Below are 18162 nucleotides of genomic sequence, written 5' to 3'. Positions count from 1 at the left end.
AACGAGCAAACAAAGAGGAACATACAGTATGTCAAGGGAATATGTCTGATGAGAAACAGCTACCAATAATGACAGATAAATTAAACAGTACAAACACTATGGTAATGCACGTACTATATAGGGAATTTAAAACACAAAACAAGTACATTAACATGTTACATAATGAATTGCACAGCACTCATTAGCTGAGTCCAATGTATCACAGACATGCTGCATTCAGCAGATGAATGTCTAAATATGCAATAATATCAACAAAATCTCATTTTCTTTCTAACATGGAACATAAAAGTGATGTACTGTACTGTAGAGCAGTAGATTTTCAGCAAATTAAGTCTTTGTTCTGTTTGTCACACTACTATCCTATGACTTCAGATGACTTGTAAACCACATTAACTTCACATGTGCAATCACATGTTAAAATCACATGTGAAATATGTGAAACTCATATGAAACCAGAGCCGATCCTTCCTATACGCAAAATATGCAAGCTGCGTAGGGCCCTCTAAACACCAGGGGGCCCCCTTGCTCTCAAAGATGATTTCATTTTAGTTTAGTTTTTGAATTTGGCCATCGGTTATGAAAATATGAATGATCATTTCTTTTAATGCGGTGCACTGTCGCCCTTTCTACGTAAAAATCAGTCAAATCATATAATGTGAATGTCTTGCTTGAGACTAAAAAACGAGTTGAAAGCGTACCGAGCTGCGGAAGAGACACTGTTTCTCAAGCGCTTTCCGCGAGCGCGATTCGAGATGGAGTGAAACACGGACAAATGTGTTTCATTCATTCGTTCATAACCACTCATACCCCACTCCACCGCCAGGGTCGAGTTTATTGAAGATCAGAGCATCAGTGTTTTCTATCACTTGGGATCACTCTGGAGTGTGTTTTGTAAAAGCATAGTTAGCAAACTATAATTGCAAGTTCCATCGTTACCAACAGTTGAACAATGAATTCTTTCCCAAAACTACAAACATTCACAAACAGTATTGTAAACTTTCGTTTATCAAGAGAATGAAAGTGCCATTTTTGAAGAGTGTACATGGGCTCTAGTGGATTTCTTGTGGATTATTGTGATGTTTTTATCAGCTGTTTGGACTCTCATTCTGACGGCACCCAGTTCTAAATTTCTCCAAATCTGTTCCCATGATGAAACAAACTCATCTTGGATGGCCTGAGGGTATGGAAGCAAAATAATGCCATATGTTTTTGAAACAAAAAAAGCATGTTGAATAGCACTAACTGCAAAAACCATTCATTGAAATATTCGTTCGACAGGCAAATTTCGGTTCATTTTATTTCACTTTCCAGATTCGCTTCCACAAATTCAGTGGTTAAAATTCGACAGAAAATTCGGTAAAACCTAGGCGGTTTTGAACTCCTTTTTTTATGTCGATATAAAGTGGTTGCATATTGTTAAAACTAATCGTGGAATTGATAACTTTGTAGGACTGTCGACTCTATAGATCAGTGCGTGGTAAGGGAAAGCAATTATAAAGAAAATGGAGTGCGTTGCGTTCTTCTGACCTCATTTGCTTGCCTGTATATTGTTCTCATAATCATAAATAAAGTGTATTCTGAGATCTGAGGTCTTACATCACTGTATTAGTTCACTGAGGCGTGTTACGCGTCGTTGGGGAATCCTGGAGTGTGACGTATGAGGGGGAACCGCAGTATTACAGCACAGCGTCACACAAGCCATGATACAAAGTTACGGAAACTAAGAAACCAAAAGCAATATATGTCTTCCTCAGATGTAATGTTAGTTCTGTACTTCAGCGTTGGGTAAAATAGCATTATAATCTTCTTTGTGGTAGAGAAAACTGCTTACAAATAAGCTACGGGAAACAGCAAGATGTTGAATTAAACATGCACACAATCAGCTTTTCCAGCTTGCTCCATTTCTGCAGATCAGTTTTTGTGAATGAATGACTTAATCCACCTGTTGCTTTGGTCTTCATCAACAGCCGCTTGCGCCATCTGCTGGTGAGCGACTGACAGCAGCTGGAGCTCATGCATCGGTGCTCTACTGCTATTCCTGCAGATCCCGGATGTGCAATGCCAAATTTTCTGTTGAATTCTACCCACTGAATTTGTGGAAGCGAATTTGGAAAGTGAAATAAAATGGACCGAAATCGTATTTTTAAACAGATTTAATATTTTGGAAGTGAATTCTGGAAGGTGAATATGAATTATTGTATTTTTAATTATGAAAATGTGTGTGAAATATTTTGAATTGAAATATTCACAGCTTAAATAAACAACTATGTTCAATTTCAGGACCTAAAAATGCAAGCCCTGGAAATACAAGGCCTTTAAATGCAAGCACTGTTAATGCAATGCATTATTTTTTCAGTTGATGCTATTCAACATGCTTTTTTGTTTCAAAGACATATGGCATTATTTTGCTTCCATATGAGGGTGCATAAAATTTTCAGCAAATTTTCATTTTTGGGTGAACTATTCCATTAACAACAGTTCTATATTCTTGAACCAAAACATTTTGAATGACACATGTGAGACAAAGTTACTAAGGTTTTGAGAAACAGCTGCAACTGCTAGTTAATTTCTTCAATGACACACTGAACTATAGTAGTTAATTGGCTCATTACATCGTCATGCATCATACACACGCCTGAGTGTAAATACTCACTTTTCTAGTGCATTGCTTGGTGACACGCAAAGAAACTTTGGCTTCTTTATTAGTACTTTCTATAGCAGAGAAAAACTAAACTGTATAAAATGTAAGTTACTCAAAATATTAAATGTATTGAACTGTGGTCACATTAGCACAATTCCTTATGGGCACAAAAGGTCCATTGTCTGTTGTCAATAGTGAAGCACAGGTTACACAGAAGTCACTTTGAAAACCAAGCAGCTTTCTGTTGGTCAGAGCGCTGAATTCACGAGACCAACTTGAAAATGAGCAAAATCTGCATTGGGAACTTTTTTGCCCTCATGTAAAACTCCAGATCTCGTGGAATCCTATTGGAATGACTGGATTGTCGCTCGAGAAATTTAACCGAGCAACGATAACCGTGTTGGTCCACTGGCAAGCGAGCATTTTCAATTAATTCCTATGGGAGTTGAGCTTCCCGTTCACACTCCGAGTTGCCCGATTAACAGCTGACTGGTGAAAGCGTTGAGAGTGGCCCAAAAAAGTTGGGAAATGCTTATATTATCTTAAAAAACCGCTGTGTGCTTTGAAAACTTAAGCTGGTACATTATGCTGACAGTGGTTGTCTAATTAAAGTAAGTCATCATAAACCTCTTATGTAGCAGCTTGTACAATCTTGTATAACTTGTATAATTTGTACAATTTGTATAACATGCAGGATATGTGCCAAGCTGGCGCACTCTCTGAGCTAATACAATCATCATCTGATCTGATTATTGCTCAACAAGCACCTGTCAGGGACGGGAATGCCTCTGCAGAGGAACAAACGCAAAAAGTTCCAATGCAGCAGATTTGGAAAAGTTTTAGAAGGTCTATGACAAAAGGCTTATCTCACGGTTCTGTTCGAACTGTAGCTTGACTTTTCCACTGCTGAATTCTGAAGTTTTGCCATTGCCCTGCCAATCCTCAGTCATTTGTGCCAAGACTAGAATCACTCCAGAACACTTTCCAAAGCTACTGAGAGAACTATCTGTGACTTTCCAAATAAACCGAAAGATGAACATAGTTGTATAGGTTTCTTTTGGACAAAATCCAATTCAATAGAGAAAAAAACAAATCTCAGAGAATGTGATTAAGGAAAAAAGATCAACAGAAATTAAAGATAATTTAAAGGAATAGTTCACCCAAAAATTTGATTAAAACCATCAGGCCATCCAAGACGTAGATGAGTTTGTTTCTTCATCAGATTTGGAGAAATAAAGCATTCCATCACTTGCTCACCAATGGATGCTCTGCAGTGAATGGGTGCCGTCAGAATGAGAGTCCAAACAGCTGATAAAAACATCACAATAATCCACAAGTAGTCCACACCACTCCAGTCCATCAGTTAACATCTTGTGAAGTGAAAAGCTGCATGTTTGTAAAAAACTAATCATTAAGATGTTTCTAACCTCAAATTAAAGTCCATAATCCATAATATTACTTTTTCCATTGAAAAAGTCGTCTCGTCTGAATCAGGAGAGAAATCTGCACAGATCAAGCACCGTTTACAAGTGAAAACAGTCCAAAACCGTTCTAAACAAATATATGTGATGTGAGAGGACTACACGAGATGGGCTTTATCACTGGAGGAAGCGTTATTATGGATTATGGGCTCATATTTTGGCCAGAAATTAAAATACCTTTATTATGGATTAGTTTCTTACAAACATGCAGCTTTTCACTTCACAAGATGTTAACTGATGGACTGGAGTGGTGTGGACTACTTGTGGATTATTGTGATGTTTTTATCAGCTGTTTGGACTCTCATTCTGATGGCACCCATTCACTGCAGAGGATCCTCTGGTGAGTACATTTTCAGCAAATTTTCATTTTCTTTCTACCAACAATTGTTTTAAGGATGATTTGAAAAAGTGACAAAATATGAAGGATCACAGCAATCAACAACAGTGTTGTGCAATTCAAGGAGTTTTTATATGGTTTTTGACTGGCAAACAGATCTATTTCAGTTAAATATGTTTGCCAGCTATACACATATACCTGCGGCAGAGACAGCTGTCATGCTTCATCTGAGGAAACCGGGAGGATGCGAAGCAGTGCATAGTGTATATATTTACTGGACTATATGTATGCCCGCAAGACAAAAGCAAATGCAATGTTCAAATGTTAAAGATCTTGTCCTTGTGATATTAATCTCCCATCCAGCATTTAAAAAAGGACATATTCTTATATTACATTTTCTAAAGAAACCAGCTCTGCTTTTGCCAGAACAGAATGGCTCTGCTCCGCTTCATGACTGACATGCATTTCAATGTTCAGGGTCTCAGACAGGGTGTTTGTATCATTCACAGTAAACATGTACATTTATTTCAACCCTGTAACACTGAATATAACAGGGCTTGCACAAAAATGTACTGAAAAGGAAATGTGATGGGTTATTTTTTATTTATGTGGAAAATTTGTGTGGAAAGCAAGTAACACTTTTACTTTTGGGGATTTGAACTAACAGTAAGTACAAAAATTCAGGGTGTAACCTGCACCGTTTGTGCTACAAAACGAATGAAACCTCAAATCATGTGAGCAGCTGAAGAGAGGTGTGCAAGTGACTGGATTCACCTAGTAGTTAAAAATCCCACAGATTTACACTGAAGGAGGGACTTGATTCATATCTAGAGAACAAAATATAATAGAGATTCAGAGGGTGATCATTTTACAACCTAGCAACCACCCAGACCACCCTAGCAACCATAAAGCAATGCACTAAAAGCAAGCGAATAGCAATGCTCTGTCAATGTTTGCATGGCCAAACACCATATTCATATGCTCAAATTTATCAATACTATTTCAAAATCCTTATGTTTTCTATGTTTTTTGCACAGAGCAGAACAAAGTAAGACTGCTTTAACAGCATAAAATTGCATTTTCAACAAACAACTATCAATTTACCCCAGGGCCTCTACAAGGAAAACACAACCAAGAGAAGTTCAGAATAATTAGAAAGGGTTCATTCTCAGCAGGAGTTTGGAGACAAGCGAACTCTATATAAGTGCATCGGTCGTATTAATTAAAAAACAAAACAAAAAAAACAATAGACCACCAGGAGATTTCTCGTATTTAAATACCTCTAATTTCTTTTCCCAGTAATTCTATTTACTCAAATAAACAAACTTTGCTCTGGTGATAGACTTTACACCTCTCCTTGTTGGTAACAAAAGCACTAATGCCATTTTGCTTTCCTTTCTTGTTTAATTATCCGTATTGTGCATTGAATTTAACAAACAAAGCCACTTTGAATGAAGCAAACTGAAGCGAGCGTGGCAGTACTTGCTTGTAATGGGACTAGCAAGCTGTCTGAAACGGGCAACTGTGATTTAAATGCAAACGGTGTAGCTGGTCTGTTCTCTGCCTGTTGCATAGGAACAGTATTACAAGGCTGCCTTACTTTTCTTAATCAACGGCTTCCCACTCTGTTGTGAGTCACTGAGTGGACAGAAGCGGTCTGGACACATGGACACACCACACGATGTGTGCTGACAGATTATGTGCAGTGTGCTTTAGATTTTGATGTTTTCTGAAGAAAATATGAGCAGTGTTTGCCAGTCCATATGGCGACACCACTAGACTGTTCTGGCTGGTTGATATCTGTCCCAAATCAAAAGAGTCGACTCCTAAATCTCTATGAGTGACGCACCAAAGTTCAAAGTTGGTCAAATCCATCAAGTACAATCAATAAGGATGCTTGTCTTATAACAAACACCACTAATAACAAAAGACAAATGTCCTGTATGAAGTATACTCTTAAAAATAAAGGTGCTTCAAAAGGTTCTTCAAGCGATGCCATAGAATAACCATTTTTGGTTCCACAAAGAACCATTCAGTCAAAGGTTCTTTAAAGAACCATCTCTTGCTTACCTTTTTATAATCTGAAGAATCTTTCGCCACAAAGAACCTGTTGTGAAACAGAAAGGTTCTTCAGATGTTAAAGGTTCTTTATGGAACCATTTAGACCAAAAAGGTTCTGCTATGGCATCGTGAAGCACCTTTATTTTTAAGAGTGTATATTGACTTTACTGACCTTTATATTGGTTTACTGACCTTTGCTTCAACTAGCTTTTAATTTCTTATGAGATTTGCTGAGAATTATCACATTGCAAACGCACTTTACAAGCCGTGTGCATGGGTTTATGTGCCACTTTTGAACAGGAGGAGTTTTGTAACAAAGCACTTCTGCCATCTACTGGTTCCTTTTTTTTATTGCTCATGAAGATATAGATCTGGTAACTAAGTCATTTAAAGTGGTTAAATTCTCTGCTACCATAAATAAAAATAGAAATAAGACATACTCATATAAATTTTTTTTGCTCATATATATACCATACTTTAATACCTACATAAATATATTTTTGGGGGACAAATTTATATTTATACATGCTTGACAAGACAAACAATATGGAAATATCATATTAACAATGATATTAATAATTAACCAGTTTTATTTTAGTATTATTTATATATGATTTATTAATATTTTGAGTCTTTATTTTTTCTGAATTATTTTTATTAGTATTTTATTTTTATATTATCAGTGTTAATTTTAATTTGAGTTTGTTTTAGTTATCTTGTGTGTGTTTTTTCTTCATTTTTGCTAGTTTTTGTGTTTTAAAATATGTATTTATGTACTTATTATTTATCTATTTATGTATATATATATATATATATATACGTATGTAACTTATTTTACTTCAGTTTGCCACGGCATCATTTGTAATTTTTCAAGTTTAGGTGTTTCATATTATATTTTATTTTATTGCAGCTTTATTTTAATGAACGGAAATGTTTTTAATAGATTTAGTTAACAATAGCAACACTGTAATTAACAATAACTAGTGAAATGATTAAAATAACTGAAAACCTGACATAGTGACCAGTTGTATTTCGTTGATGTGACCGCATGACTGAATTGAGACAGTATTCCCTTGGAGTCAAATGCTTGCTATTTCCTCAGATAACATTATGAATATGGCCAATGTCAGTGTGTTCATATGTGGCGTGGAGGCAGGGTTGGGGGATGTTGACAGGGAAATACCTGAGCTGTGGTCTGAGACCCCCTGCAGGCGCTGTCTCTGTGGTGCCTCTGGGTCAAGAGAGGTAAAAGGAACACATGGCCTCGCACAGAATGAATAGACTGCTTATTCAGAAACACATGTTTTCAGTTTATATAACTATAGACTGTCATTGAAAAGTCGTTACAAATCTGAAATAACTTCCGCAAGAGTTCCAGAAGTCTTTTCTTTAACCCTGAGAGCCCAAAGGCCCTTCTAACAGCTCAAATCAGGTTGGTAAAGGTTGGGCTATATCTTAAAATTGTAGAATCTTTAGATTTACAAATGAAGAACAAAATAGGAAGGAAATAAAAGGAACAAAAGATTTAAAATGAAAATATATTACGTTATTCCGAATGCACAATCTCAAAAGAGCATTGAGGACAAAGTGGTTGGAACTACCCATACAAGACGCATAATACATTTTCAAAAATATTTCAGAATATACAAAAAATGGCCAAAAAATATATATTTGCTCAAATATGTTTCAAAATATATTAGCATAAATATATTTTCTGCCAATATATTTTGACCATTTTTGCATAGTTTTGAAAATATATGTATACATTTAAAATATACTTTAAAAATATACAAAAAAAATGGCCAAAAAAATCTATTTGCTAAAATATGTTTCAAAATATATTTACGTAAATAAATATATTTTCTACCAATATAGACTGTCATTGAAAAGTCGTTACAAATCTGAAATAACTTCCGCAAGAGTTCCAGAAGTCTTTTCTTTAACCCTGAGAGCCCAAAGGCCCTTCTAACAGCTCAAATCAGGTTGGTAAAGGTTGGGCTATATCTTAAAATTGTAGAATCTTTAGATTTACAAATGAAGAACAAAATAGGAAGGAAATAAAAGGAACAAAAGATTTAAAATGAAAATATATTACGTTATTCCGAATGCACAATCTCAAAAGAGCATTGAGGACAAAGTGGTTGGAACTACCCATACAAGACGCATAATACATTTTCAAAAATATTTCAGAATATACAAAAAATGGCCAAAAAATATATATTTGCTCAAATATGTTTCAAAATATATTAGCATAAATATATTTTCTGCCAATATATTTTGACCATTTTTGCATAGTTTTGAAAATATATGTATACATTTAAAATATACTTTAAAAATATACAAAAAAAATGGCCAAAAAAATCTATTTGCTAAAATATGTTTCAAAATATATTTACGTAAATAAATATATTTTCTACCAATATATTATTTGGTCTTTTTTTTTTTTTTTTGTATATTTTTGAAAATATATTTTAAATGTTTAAATACCTATATTTTTAAAACATATTTTGCCCTCTATATATTTCTGTCTAAGAAAATGCATTCACATGCAGTACGTCACATTTGAAGAAAAGCTTGATTTTCTTTAGTGTAAAAGGTAGATGATATTTACAGTGAGTGTCAATAGTGGCAGATGCTTTTTGTTCCAAGTGTAGCAACACACAGTGTTTACACTAACTTCATGTTTACACTAAAGTGCAAAAAGTGGTAGATAGGCTACTAGCATAGTCACGCTAAGTGTAAACAAAAGTAGACTCAATGCTGTCTGCACGTACGGTAAAACATCTGAGAAAAGCTGACTGGACACTTGTGTTTATCAGCAGTATCGTTTAGGTGTAATGCCACGTGGCAGCTGTTACTTTTCTCATCGCTGTTGTGGAAGGACCAATCACAGTCGTTTGTGATTAGTGGATGAAGATCTGTATAAAACAGCGTTTCGGAGATTATTGGGGCAGATTTTCATTTATAATTCAGGTACCGATCCTCGATATTACAGCATACACATCTGTCTCCAGTGATAGTTGTGTGGAGATCCGTCTTTCGCCCCCTGCAGGAACACAGCGGAGCCCCGAGCGTCTGCTTATTAGTCGGCAGCAGCTGATCGGAGCAGGCGCTGTGAACCGCTGCAGTTCATCAACGATGGGCACGAAACAGACTCCGCTATTCATTTGCTTTTGGATAACTTTGTCATTCTGTGTCACGGAAAAAGTCAAAGAAAGGACCGCCCGGCAAAGAGACGCGGAGTTTACTGACAAGGTAATTAAGATTTACGTGTTAAACTTTTACATGTGACAAAGCAATCAAGTCAAATCTACAGCAGAGGCATCAAACCAGCTGATAATATTTTAATGTCCCCAATTCTAACCATTTATAAAATGTGTTTAGGATTTTTAGGCTGATTTTTTTAAGGAGAAAGTACTCATTTGCAGTGTTGGGGTAACGCATTACAAGTAACGCGAGTTACGTAATCAGATTACTTTTTTTCAAGTAACTAGTAAAGTAACGCATTACTTTTTAATTTACAAGAAAATATTAGTTACTTTTTCAAATAAGTAACGCCAGTTACTTTTTTCCCCCATTTATTGATTGAAAGCTCTCCTGTCCCCATGTTGCGAGAAATCGGGAGTAAGATGTAACTTTAGTTCTAGAATAAATGTGAACATGCATTAATTCATCTCACTCACTCACTCACTCACTCACAAAAAAAAATCTGATTTAGTTTTCCTCAAAATTAATAAAAACAGTTAAACGCAACTCAGAATATGACTCAAAGCTGCAATAATTAAATATGTTAAATAATACATATATCCTTTATGTATTTAATCCCATTTATTTGCTGCTGACCTTCAGTGATCCAGTTCAGCCATACTAATAAGCAAAAATTACAGAAGATAAACTAACATTTCTTCTTTTTTTTTTTATTGCTGAAGAGTGTTGAACTTTCTTCTTCTGTGTATACTGTACAGACGTGAATTTGCATTTCCTTCAGCCTGAGGCTTTTGCTGTGAAAGGGCTTTTATATTTGCCAAAAATATAACTTTTTATATTAAAAGCAAAGCAAGCCCAGCCCAGATTTAAAAAGTAACGCAAAATTAACGTAACGCATTACTTTAAATAAAAAGTAACTAAGTAACGTAATTAGTTACTTTTTTAGGAAGTAACGCAATATTGTAATGCATTACTTTTTAAAAGGAACTTTCCCCAACACTGCTCATTTGTATAAAAGACTAAATTATAGGCATTGTTAAAGTGACATTTTACTTAATTTTGTTCTCCATTACTTAGTTATGATTAGTTTGATTACATTTGATTGAAAGATTCAAGAAAATATGATAGGGAGTAATCAGCCTAATGGATTAAAAGAAAAGGTTTATAATGAAATAATTTACGGCAATTGGAAGTAGGCTATTGTGTTGCTTTTTTTGCTCATGGATTTAAATATATATCAAGATCCAGTGAAACCACACTCTGTCCATGCTGTGTTAAACAATGGCTTTGCAGTGATGTCCGAATCGCGAACGAACGAACGAATTCGGATCTTTTTAATATTATCAGTTGAATCGATTTGAGCTTTTGTAATGGATTCAAACAGAGGTGTGTGTCGTGTTGGAATTTTAAATGATGCAACAGCTGATGCACACATGTAACTTAATCGAAAAGTAGTCAATAGTCGATTTAATTAAGCATAAAAAAATAAGGCACGGGACTTCACGGAACACTACTGAGTGCTGCCTCAAAAGAATCGTTTTGATTCATTAAAACAAACTGATTCGCCAAAATGATTCCAACTACTCTATGGCTGTTCCACACGTGACTCTTTGGAGAAACTGCAGAATAGATTTTGGTTGATAATTCAATTCATGGAAACACACTTTAACCTGTTATGTATATAAAAATGTCATAAATGGATCCAAAAACCTTACAAATCACAGTCTGTGGCTATATTCAAATGAATTATGATCATAATAAAACAGCGATGAGCAGTACAAAATGTAAAATAAACAAATGTAATGCAACTCAAGATAAATCTATCTTATAATGGGAATGTGGTGACAGATGCTTAGGCTGAAATTCTGTTCATTTCCACACTGGCCATGTGCGATCAAGATGGCCTTTTCCACTTGGTACGTTTCTTTGGCAGCTCTGACTTAGCAGCTACCTAATATTGGTGCACTTTGAGATGCTTTTGGTTGGCTGACTTTCATTTTTCAACCACAACTGAGTAATATCTAAGTAAACACAGAACTGTACTTTCCACATTTTTATCAGCGGATGCAAACAAACCACAGCACTTGGACTCATTGTGGTTTTCATGCCTTGCTGATGTTCACACAAATAGGTTATGATTCATAAAACCTGTGAGGGATGGGCTTGGTCTGTAAAACCACCGCAAGGAAACAAAGAACTGTCATTATTAGAAAAACCACAGAATAGTGGATTACATTTACTCACCGACTGAAAACCCAAGGGGCATGACAAAGTCTAATTAAGATATTTTGTGTATAATTGTTATAGTATTTTTTAAAACATTTAGCAAATGGCTGCAATATAACAAAGAGTGAAAAATTTAAGGGGGTCTGAATACTTTCCGTACCCACTGTATATTACATAATTTTAACTATGTAATTACATATATTACATAATTTTAGTATTATTTAATTTTTATATATACAGTGTGTTTAATTAAACCCAAAAAGTTCCTTCTGTCAGAATTTCTGTAATACTGTTTTTTCTTTGTCTTGTGTCAGAGCTTGTCTGAAGTGAACAGACTGTGACTGTGGTCAGGGGATTTTACACCAGTTCTCCTTCCAATTTTATGTTTTCTTTGTTTTCGCTGTTTTGGCACAAACGTGTCCATCTCAAAGAACAGGGTCATAGTACTTTCCCACCCACAGCGGTCTGTGCATCATGGTGAATCAGTCTCATTCTCATTAACGGGGCACAAAACCTCTGCAAAGTACTGAAATGGTTTCATGCCTCTGTGCTTCATGTTTTTGTCATTAGTACCAGACGTGCATGCAGGGTGTACCTGGAGCGCAGGGCAGGGATGGGAACCCGGGGATAAATGGCATTCCAGGCACACCAGGAATCCCTGGGAGAGATGGATTTAAGGGCGAGAAGGGAGCGTGTGTGACTGAGAGGTTTGAGGATCCCTGGAAACCCAACTTCAAACAGTGCGCCTGGAATTCTTTAAACTACGGCATTGATCTGGGCAAAATAGCCGTAAGTATTATATCCGTAATGGAAGAGCTATTCCAACCTAATTTCTCAGCGATTTCATATACATTCGTACAATGTGAATTGATTAAAAATGTATGATTTTTAGAATAAAGGAAGCAATGACGCTCCTAAACCTAACCTTCAGTGGGACGTAAGCAGATCATACGTAAACGTACAAATGAGAATTTATACAAATCATCCACTAATTCGCCAAGATGTAAAATGGTTATGAGATGTGGAAATACACAGTATAAAATCTGCCAAGTTTTGAACCAATCACTTAAGCCATAATGGCATGTAACTAATCACTCTGGAGCTGCAGGAAATGACATCATGACAACACTGATTGGCTGATGGCAACGCAAGAACACATACAGTCCAAAAACCTTTACTAGTGACTGGATGTAACGATTCACTCAACTTCCATCTAAACTTTTCTAAAGACAGTAAGTTCCCCTCAAACATGCATTCATATAAACTCCTACACCTAACTGAATCGATTTGTTTAGCATCTCAACCGATTAGTATCGTCACATATTTGAATCGATTTTCAACCGGCTCGCGGTTAATCGTTACATCCCTACTAGTGACTGTTAAAGCAGCTGTAAGAAGTCAAGGGGCTAACAGAGCTGGGTATAACTGATTACATGTCATCTGGATTACATAATCAGATTCCAGAAATTAAGTACTTGTAATTGGATTATATTACATTTTATAATACTCGTAATCAGACTACAGTTGCTTTTTTATTGGTTACATGATTACATATTATTGACATAATAGCAATAAATGATTCATAATTTATTGATTCTCCCTAAGTCTTCTTTTTCTTTTAAATGTTCCTTTCTAAAATAGCCTACCGCTTATATACACTCAGAAAGTCTGTCTGTTTTTTGGACATTCACACAAAGACCAGTCATTAGTCAGGAGGCCACACAGCATTTGACCACTGGATTTACAAAAATCATTTTAGGTTTAAGAAGTGTTTTCACAGCATTTCAACAACTACCGATAAACACATGCATTTTTATTTGAATAATCACTTATTTAACCAGATATGACTATGTCTTTGGAAGGCTTTTGTCTTTCAAACACATTAAAATGTACAAATTCATGATATTTCTTATTTACATGTAAATCAGGGATTCTTAAACTTTTATTTATTTATTTATTTAATTAATTTATTTATTTTTAATCAGCTGAACCATATAATATATTTAGTCACATGACATGCAGGTAAACAAATAAAATATTTAATCTTTTTTAGTAAGCGTTTTATTATATAAATATATTAAATTTTTCATTATTAGCTTTTCATTGAACTCACTAACCCCAGTTTGGGAAACTTTGACGTGATGTAATATTTCTACTGAAGAAACAAAGTCACCTACATCTTGGATGCCCTGGGGGTAAGCAGATAAACATCACATTTTCATTTTTGGGTAAACTATCCCTTTAATAACAATACATGGAATATTTTCTTTCTCTTTGTATTTTTATATCAAAATGGTACAAGATTATCCTATTTAAATCAATGAGATAAAGAAGTTAGATCAAAAGTAATCAAAAAGTAGTCTGATTATATTACCTAAAATGTGTAATGTAATGGATTTCGTTACTAATTTCCGACTAAGGTTTTTGTCATGTAATTTGGAATCGGCAATGGACTACAATTTGTAAGTAATCTACCCAGCACTGCATGCTAACCAGCCAAACTTTAAACTCCCTTTCAACTATCTATGATATTTGATAGTAAAATGAATGAATAATAAATATATCCACGAAAAACAAATAGGTTTTCTAGAGTTAACATAATTATAACACTTTACAACAAGGTTTCTTTTGTTAACATTAATTGAAAAATACAATTAAAAATACTTCTGAAACATTAATTAATCTTAGTTAATGTTAATTTCAATATTTACTAATACATTATTAAAATCAAAAGCTTTATCTGCTACTTGAACTAACATGAATTAACAATGAACAGTTGTTAAAATTTTAAAATGTAAATTTTTTTTTTAATTTTGTACAATTTTTACCAAAGATGGATAAATACTGCAACAAATGTAATGCTCAATTGTAAGTTATTGTAAACAATAAGTAATATGATCTTAAAGTGTCAAATAATTATAAAATACTTATTTCAGACATAATTATTTATAACTGCCCACTTTACAGAAACAGTGTTTATGGAGCCATGTGTTATTAAAAATTGGTACTTCTCACCTCACGTTTTGAGAATACATCATATCTGATTAGGCGGTCATATGAGGTCTAGCTGCAAAGATTCAAACAATGAATGCAGCTGAAGCTCAAATCAAATCAAGATTCTGCATATGTTTATGATCAGAACTCCATGCAGCTCCTGTACTACTCTCCGCTGGAAAAGAATGACTTCTGGTCTGATGTTTGGTGAAGAAGGTGGCTTGACAATTTGGTTTGGATAAGCAGGTTGCCCTGCTCTAAATTCACACCATCGGTTGAGCCAGATAATATGTTAGACTGCTTAAACAAACATCCCCCTAAAAATTAAACACTTCATCTTTAACATCAATGGTAATGGCCCTAAAGGTGTTTAGAGCGCTGCAGTGTCATATTTATTGCAGAAAATAAGTTCTGTGACCAACAAATGTTTATGATCATGATATTCTTCACAAATTAATACAACCTTTCTGAATTTTGACGCCTCAATAAAATTGGCAGAAGTAAAATGATAAACGTAGGTTATAAATGAACTACACTACAGTCACATGATTGCAACGTCATCATCACAGAGCTTCTGACAACTCTTTTGGTCTTTATTAAAAAAAATAAAAATAAAAAAGAATCCCTGAGGTTGAGTTAGACTAGTTTGCAGTGTGATTATAAACACAATGAGGCTGTGAAAGTGACTAGTGATCAGATGAGTTTATCTCATTGTTTAATGTCCCATTTAGACACTTGTTATCATCCGCCTTTTTCAAGTAAAGTAAAGGCTTAAAAAAAATCAGGTGTATTTTTATGTCAAAGAATAAAACATGAAAATATCTTGAGCTTGTGTTCACCACAGACCCTTATTTCAGATATTTAACCAAAAGAACATTAAAAAACCCATTGATTAAAGGGATACTCCACCCCAAAATGAAAATTTTGTAATTAATCACTTACCCCATGTCGTTCCAAACCCGTGAAAGCTTCATTCGTCTTCGGAACACAATTTAAGATATTTTGGATGAAAGTGAAAGGTGAAAAGATGAAAGGATATTTTGGAGGCTTGTGACTGTCCCATAGACTGCCAAGTAAATTACACTGTCAAGGTCCATAAAAGTATGAAAGACATCGTCAGAATAGTCCATCTGCCATCAGTGGTTCAATCGTAACGTTATGAAGCGACGAGAATACTTTTTGTACGCGAAGAAAACAAAAATAGCGTACGCTGCTTGCGTTCAGCTCATATTCTCCAAAATGATGCTACGGTGATGCTGAGAGACACAGAGGAGACGAATTGTTGAATAAAGTCGTTATTTTTGTTTTCTTCGCGAACAAAAAGTATTCTCGTCGCTTCATAACGTTACAATTGAACCACTGATGGCAGATGGACTATTCTGACGATGCTTTTCATACTTTTCTGGACCTTGACAGTGTTCTTTACTTGGCAGTCAATAGGACAGTCACAAGCCTCCCGGTTTTCATCCAAAATATCTTAAATTGTGTTCCGAAGACAAACAAAGCTTTTACGGGTTTGGAACGACATGGGGGTAAGTGATTAATGACAATATGTTCATGTTGGGGTGGAGTATCCCTTTAAGGAACCAGAAGTGCTAAACACATAGTTGCCAAAGCAAATTAGTCTAAAACACACACAATAAACTTACATAGGTTTTCTTGCAGTTAAATATGATCATTCATTCATTCAGTGATATAACAGTGGAAGGCGTCTTGATTTTTCTTTCACAGGAGTGCACGTTCACCAAGCAGCGTTCGGACAGCGCTCTGCGTGTGCTCTTCAGTGGTTCTCTCAGGCTCAAGTGTAAGACGGCCTGCTGTCAGCGCTGGTACTTCACCTTTAATGGGGCAGAATGTACCGGACCGCTACCCATAGAGTCCATTATTTACTTGGACCAGGGCAGCCCCGAACTCAACTCCACCATTAACATACACAGGACTTCCACAGGTACCATTTACAAACCAAAGATCATTACTTTTTGTTTTCTATAAGACAGTACATTTACAAGATTGCAAAGCTGACACAAAGTGTACATAGTCAAAATAAGATAAACAGCAGACACTTAACAAAACAGATCAAATAGCACTTAACAAATAGAAACATATGTTAAGATATATCTGTGCATTAGATATTTTGTAAAATGTTGTCAATAAAATTATTAAATACATATTTCAAACTTTTTTGCTTTGATCTTACATTTAGGCTATAAATATTTAACTGATTACATATATATATTCATTCATTCCCACATATTCTTACATAAAAAGCATGATGTTATAAAAAGATTTTTAATCATAATGCTTGTTTATGGCTCCATGTGTGAATTACACACTCTGCAATTATGCTCCTATTTATGGCTTTGTGGTTTTCAAAATATGGTACACAGCAAACATCAATTGGACTCACAAAATATAATTAATTCCAATAAATTATACATTCCGCTTACATCATGTTTTCACAAAAAGGTGTATTGAAACGTTATGATTTTGACTAAATTGTCAATTTTAGTTTTCATTCTGTCACATGACCGACGCTTGAGATCAAAAATGTTGAAAAATGCCATTCTGTTTGAAATACCATTCCTTCATACAGATAGATAGATAGATAGATAGATAGATAGATAGATAGACCATTCCTTCATAACCATACTCCACTGTTGTATACATAAGACTCACACACTGTATTTTTTGAGAGCAAAGATAGTCTCTAAATGCAGATGTCTTTCTGTGAGTGTTCTTTTGTGTGGCTGAATGCAGTTTGGCAGCTTTCATAAGCGTCTATGCTGCAATTACAGAGAGACCAGAGGAATTTGAGAGCTCTGTGTGGTTTCTCACCAGCTCACATCCCAGCATTTTCTACACTTACTCATGACCAACACATCAGCATTGCTCAACAACGCAGTCTTATCTAGCGGACAGGGATCTGATTCATTTTACAAAACTACACTGACTGCACAGTTCACAAATAAAAATAATAGCAATAATAATTTGTAACAAACAGACAGACAGACAGAGAGACAGACAGACAGATAGATATATTATAAATATAATAGATAGACAGACAGACAGACACAGATAGACAGACAGACACAGACAGACAGATTATAAATATAATAGACAGACAGACAGAGACAGATAGATTATAAATATAATAGATAGATAGATAGATAGATAGATAGATAGATAGATAGATAGATAGATAGATAGATAGATAG

At 34.9% G+C, this 18162-nt stretch overlaps 1 protein-coding gene across 1 annotated transcript in view; it reads left to right on the top strand.

Annotated features, from left to right (window-relative positions):
- Positions 1-9509: 9509 nt before the first annotated feature.
- The window catches only part of LOC107675657 (collagen triple helix repeat-containing protein 1-like), an 18484-nt gene continuing 9831 nt past the window's right edge, over positions 9510-18162 (top strand). Inside the window, exons 1-3 of the mRNA XM_016470066.1 lie at positions 9510-9775; positions 12524-12742; positions 16679-16895. Coding sequence (XP_016325552.1) covers positions 9659-9775; positions 12524-12742; positions 16679-16895 — 553 coding nt within the window. The 5' untranslated portion in view covers positions 9510-9658. The remainder of the gene's footprint in view (positions 9776-12523; positions 12743-16678; positions 16896-18162) is intronic.

Source organism: Sinocyclocheilus anshuiensis, unplaced genomic scaffold, assembly GCF_001515605.1.
Source record: "Sinocyclocheilus anshuiensis isolate Anshui unplaced genomic scaffold, SAMN03320099.WGS_v1.1 scaffold1976, whole genome shotgun sequence".
NCBI lineage: Eukaryota > Metazoa > Chordata > Actinopteri > Cypriniformes > Cyprinidae > Sinocyclocheilus > Sinocyclocheilus anshuiensis.
The sequence above is the reverse complement of the archived record's forward strand: the minus strand, read 5'-3'. Positions and strand labels throughout refer to the sequence as shown.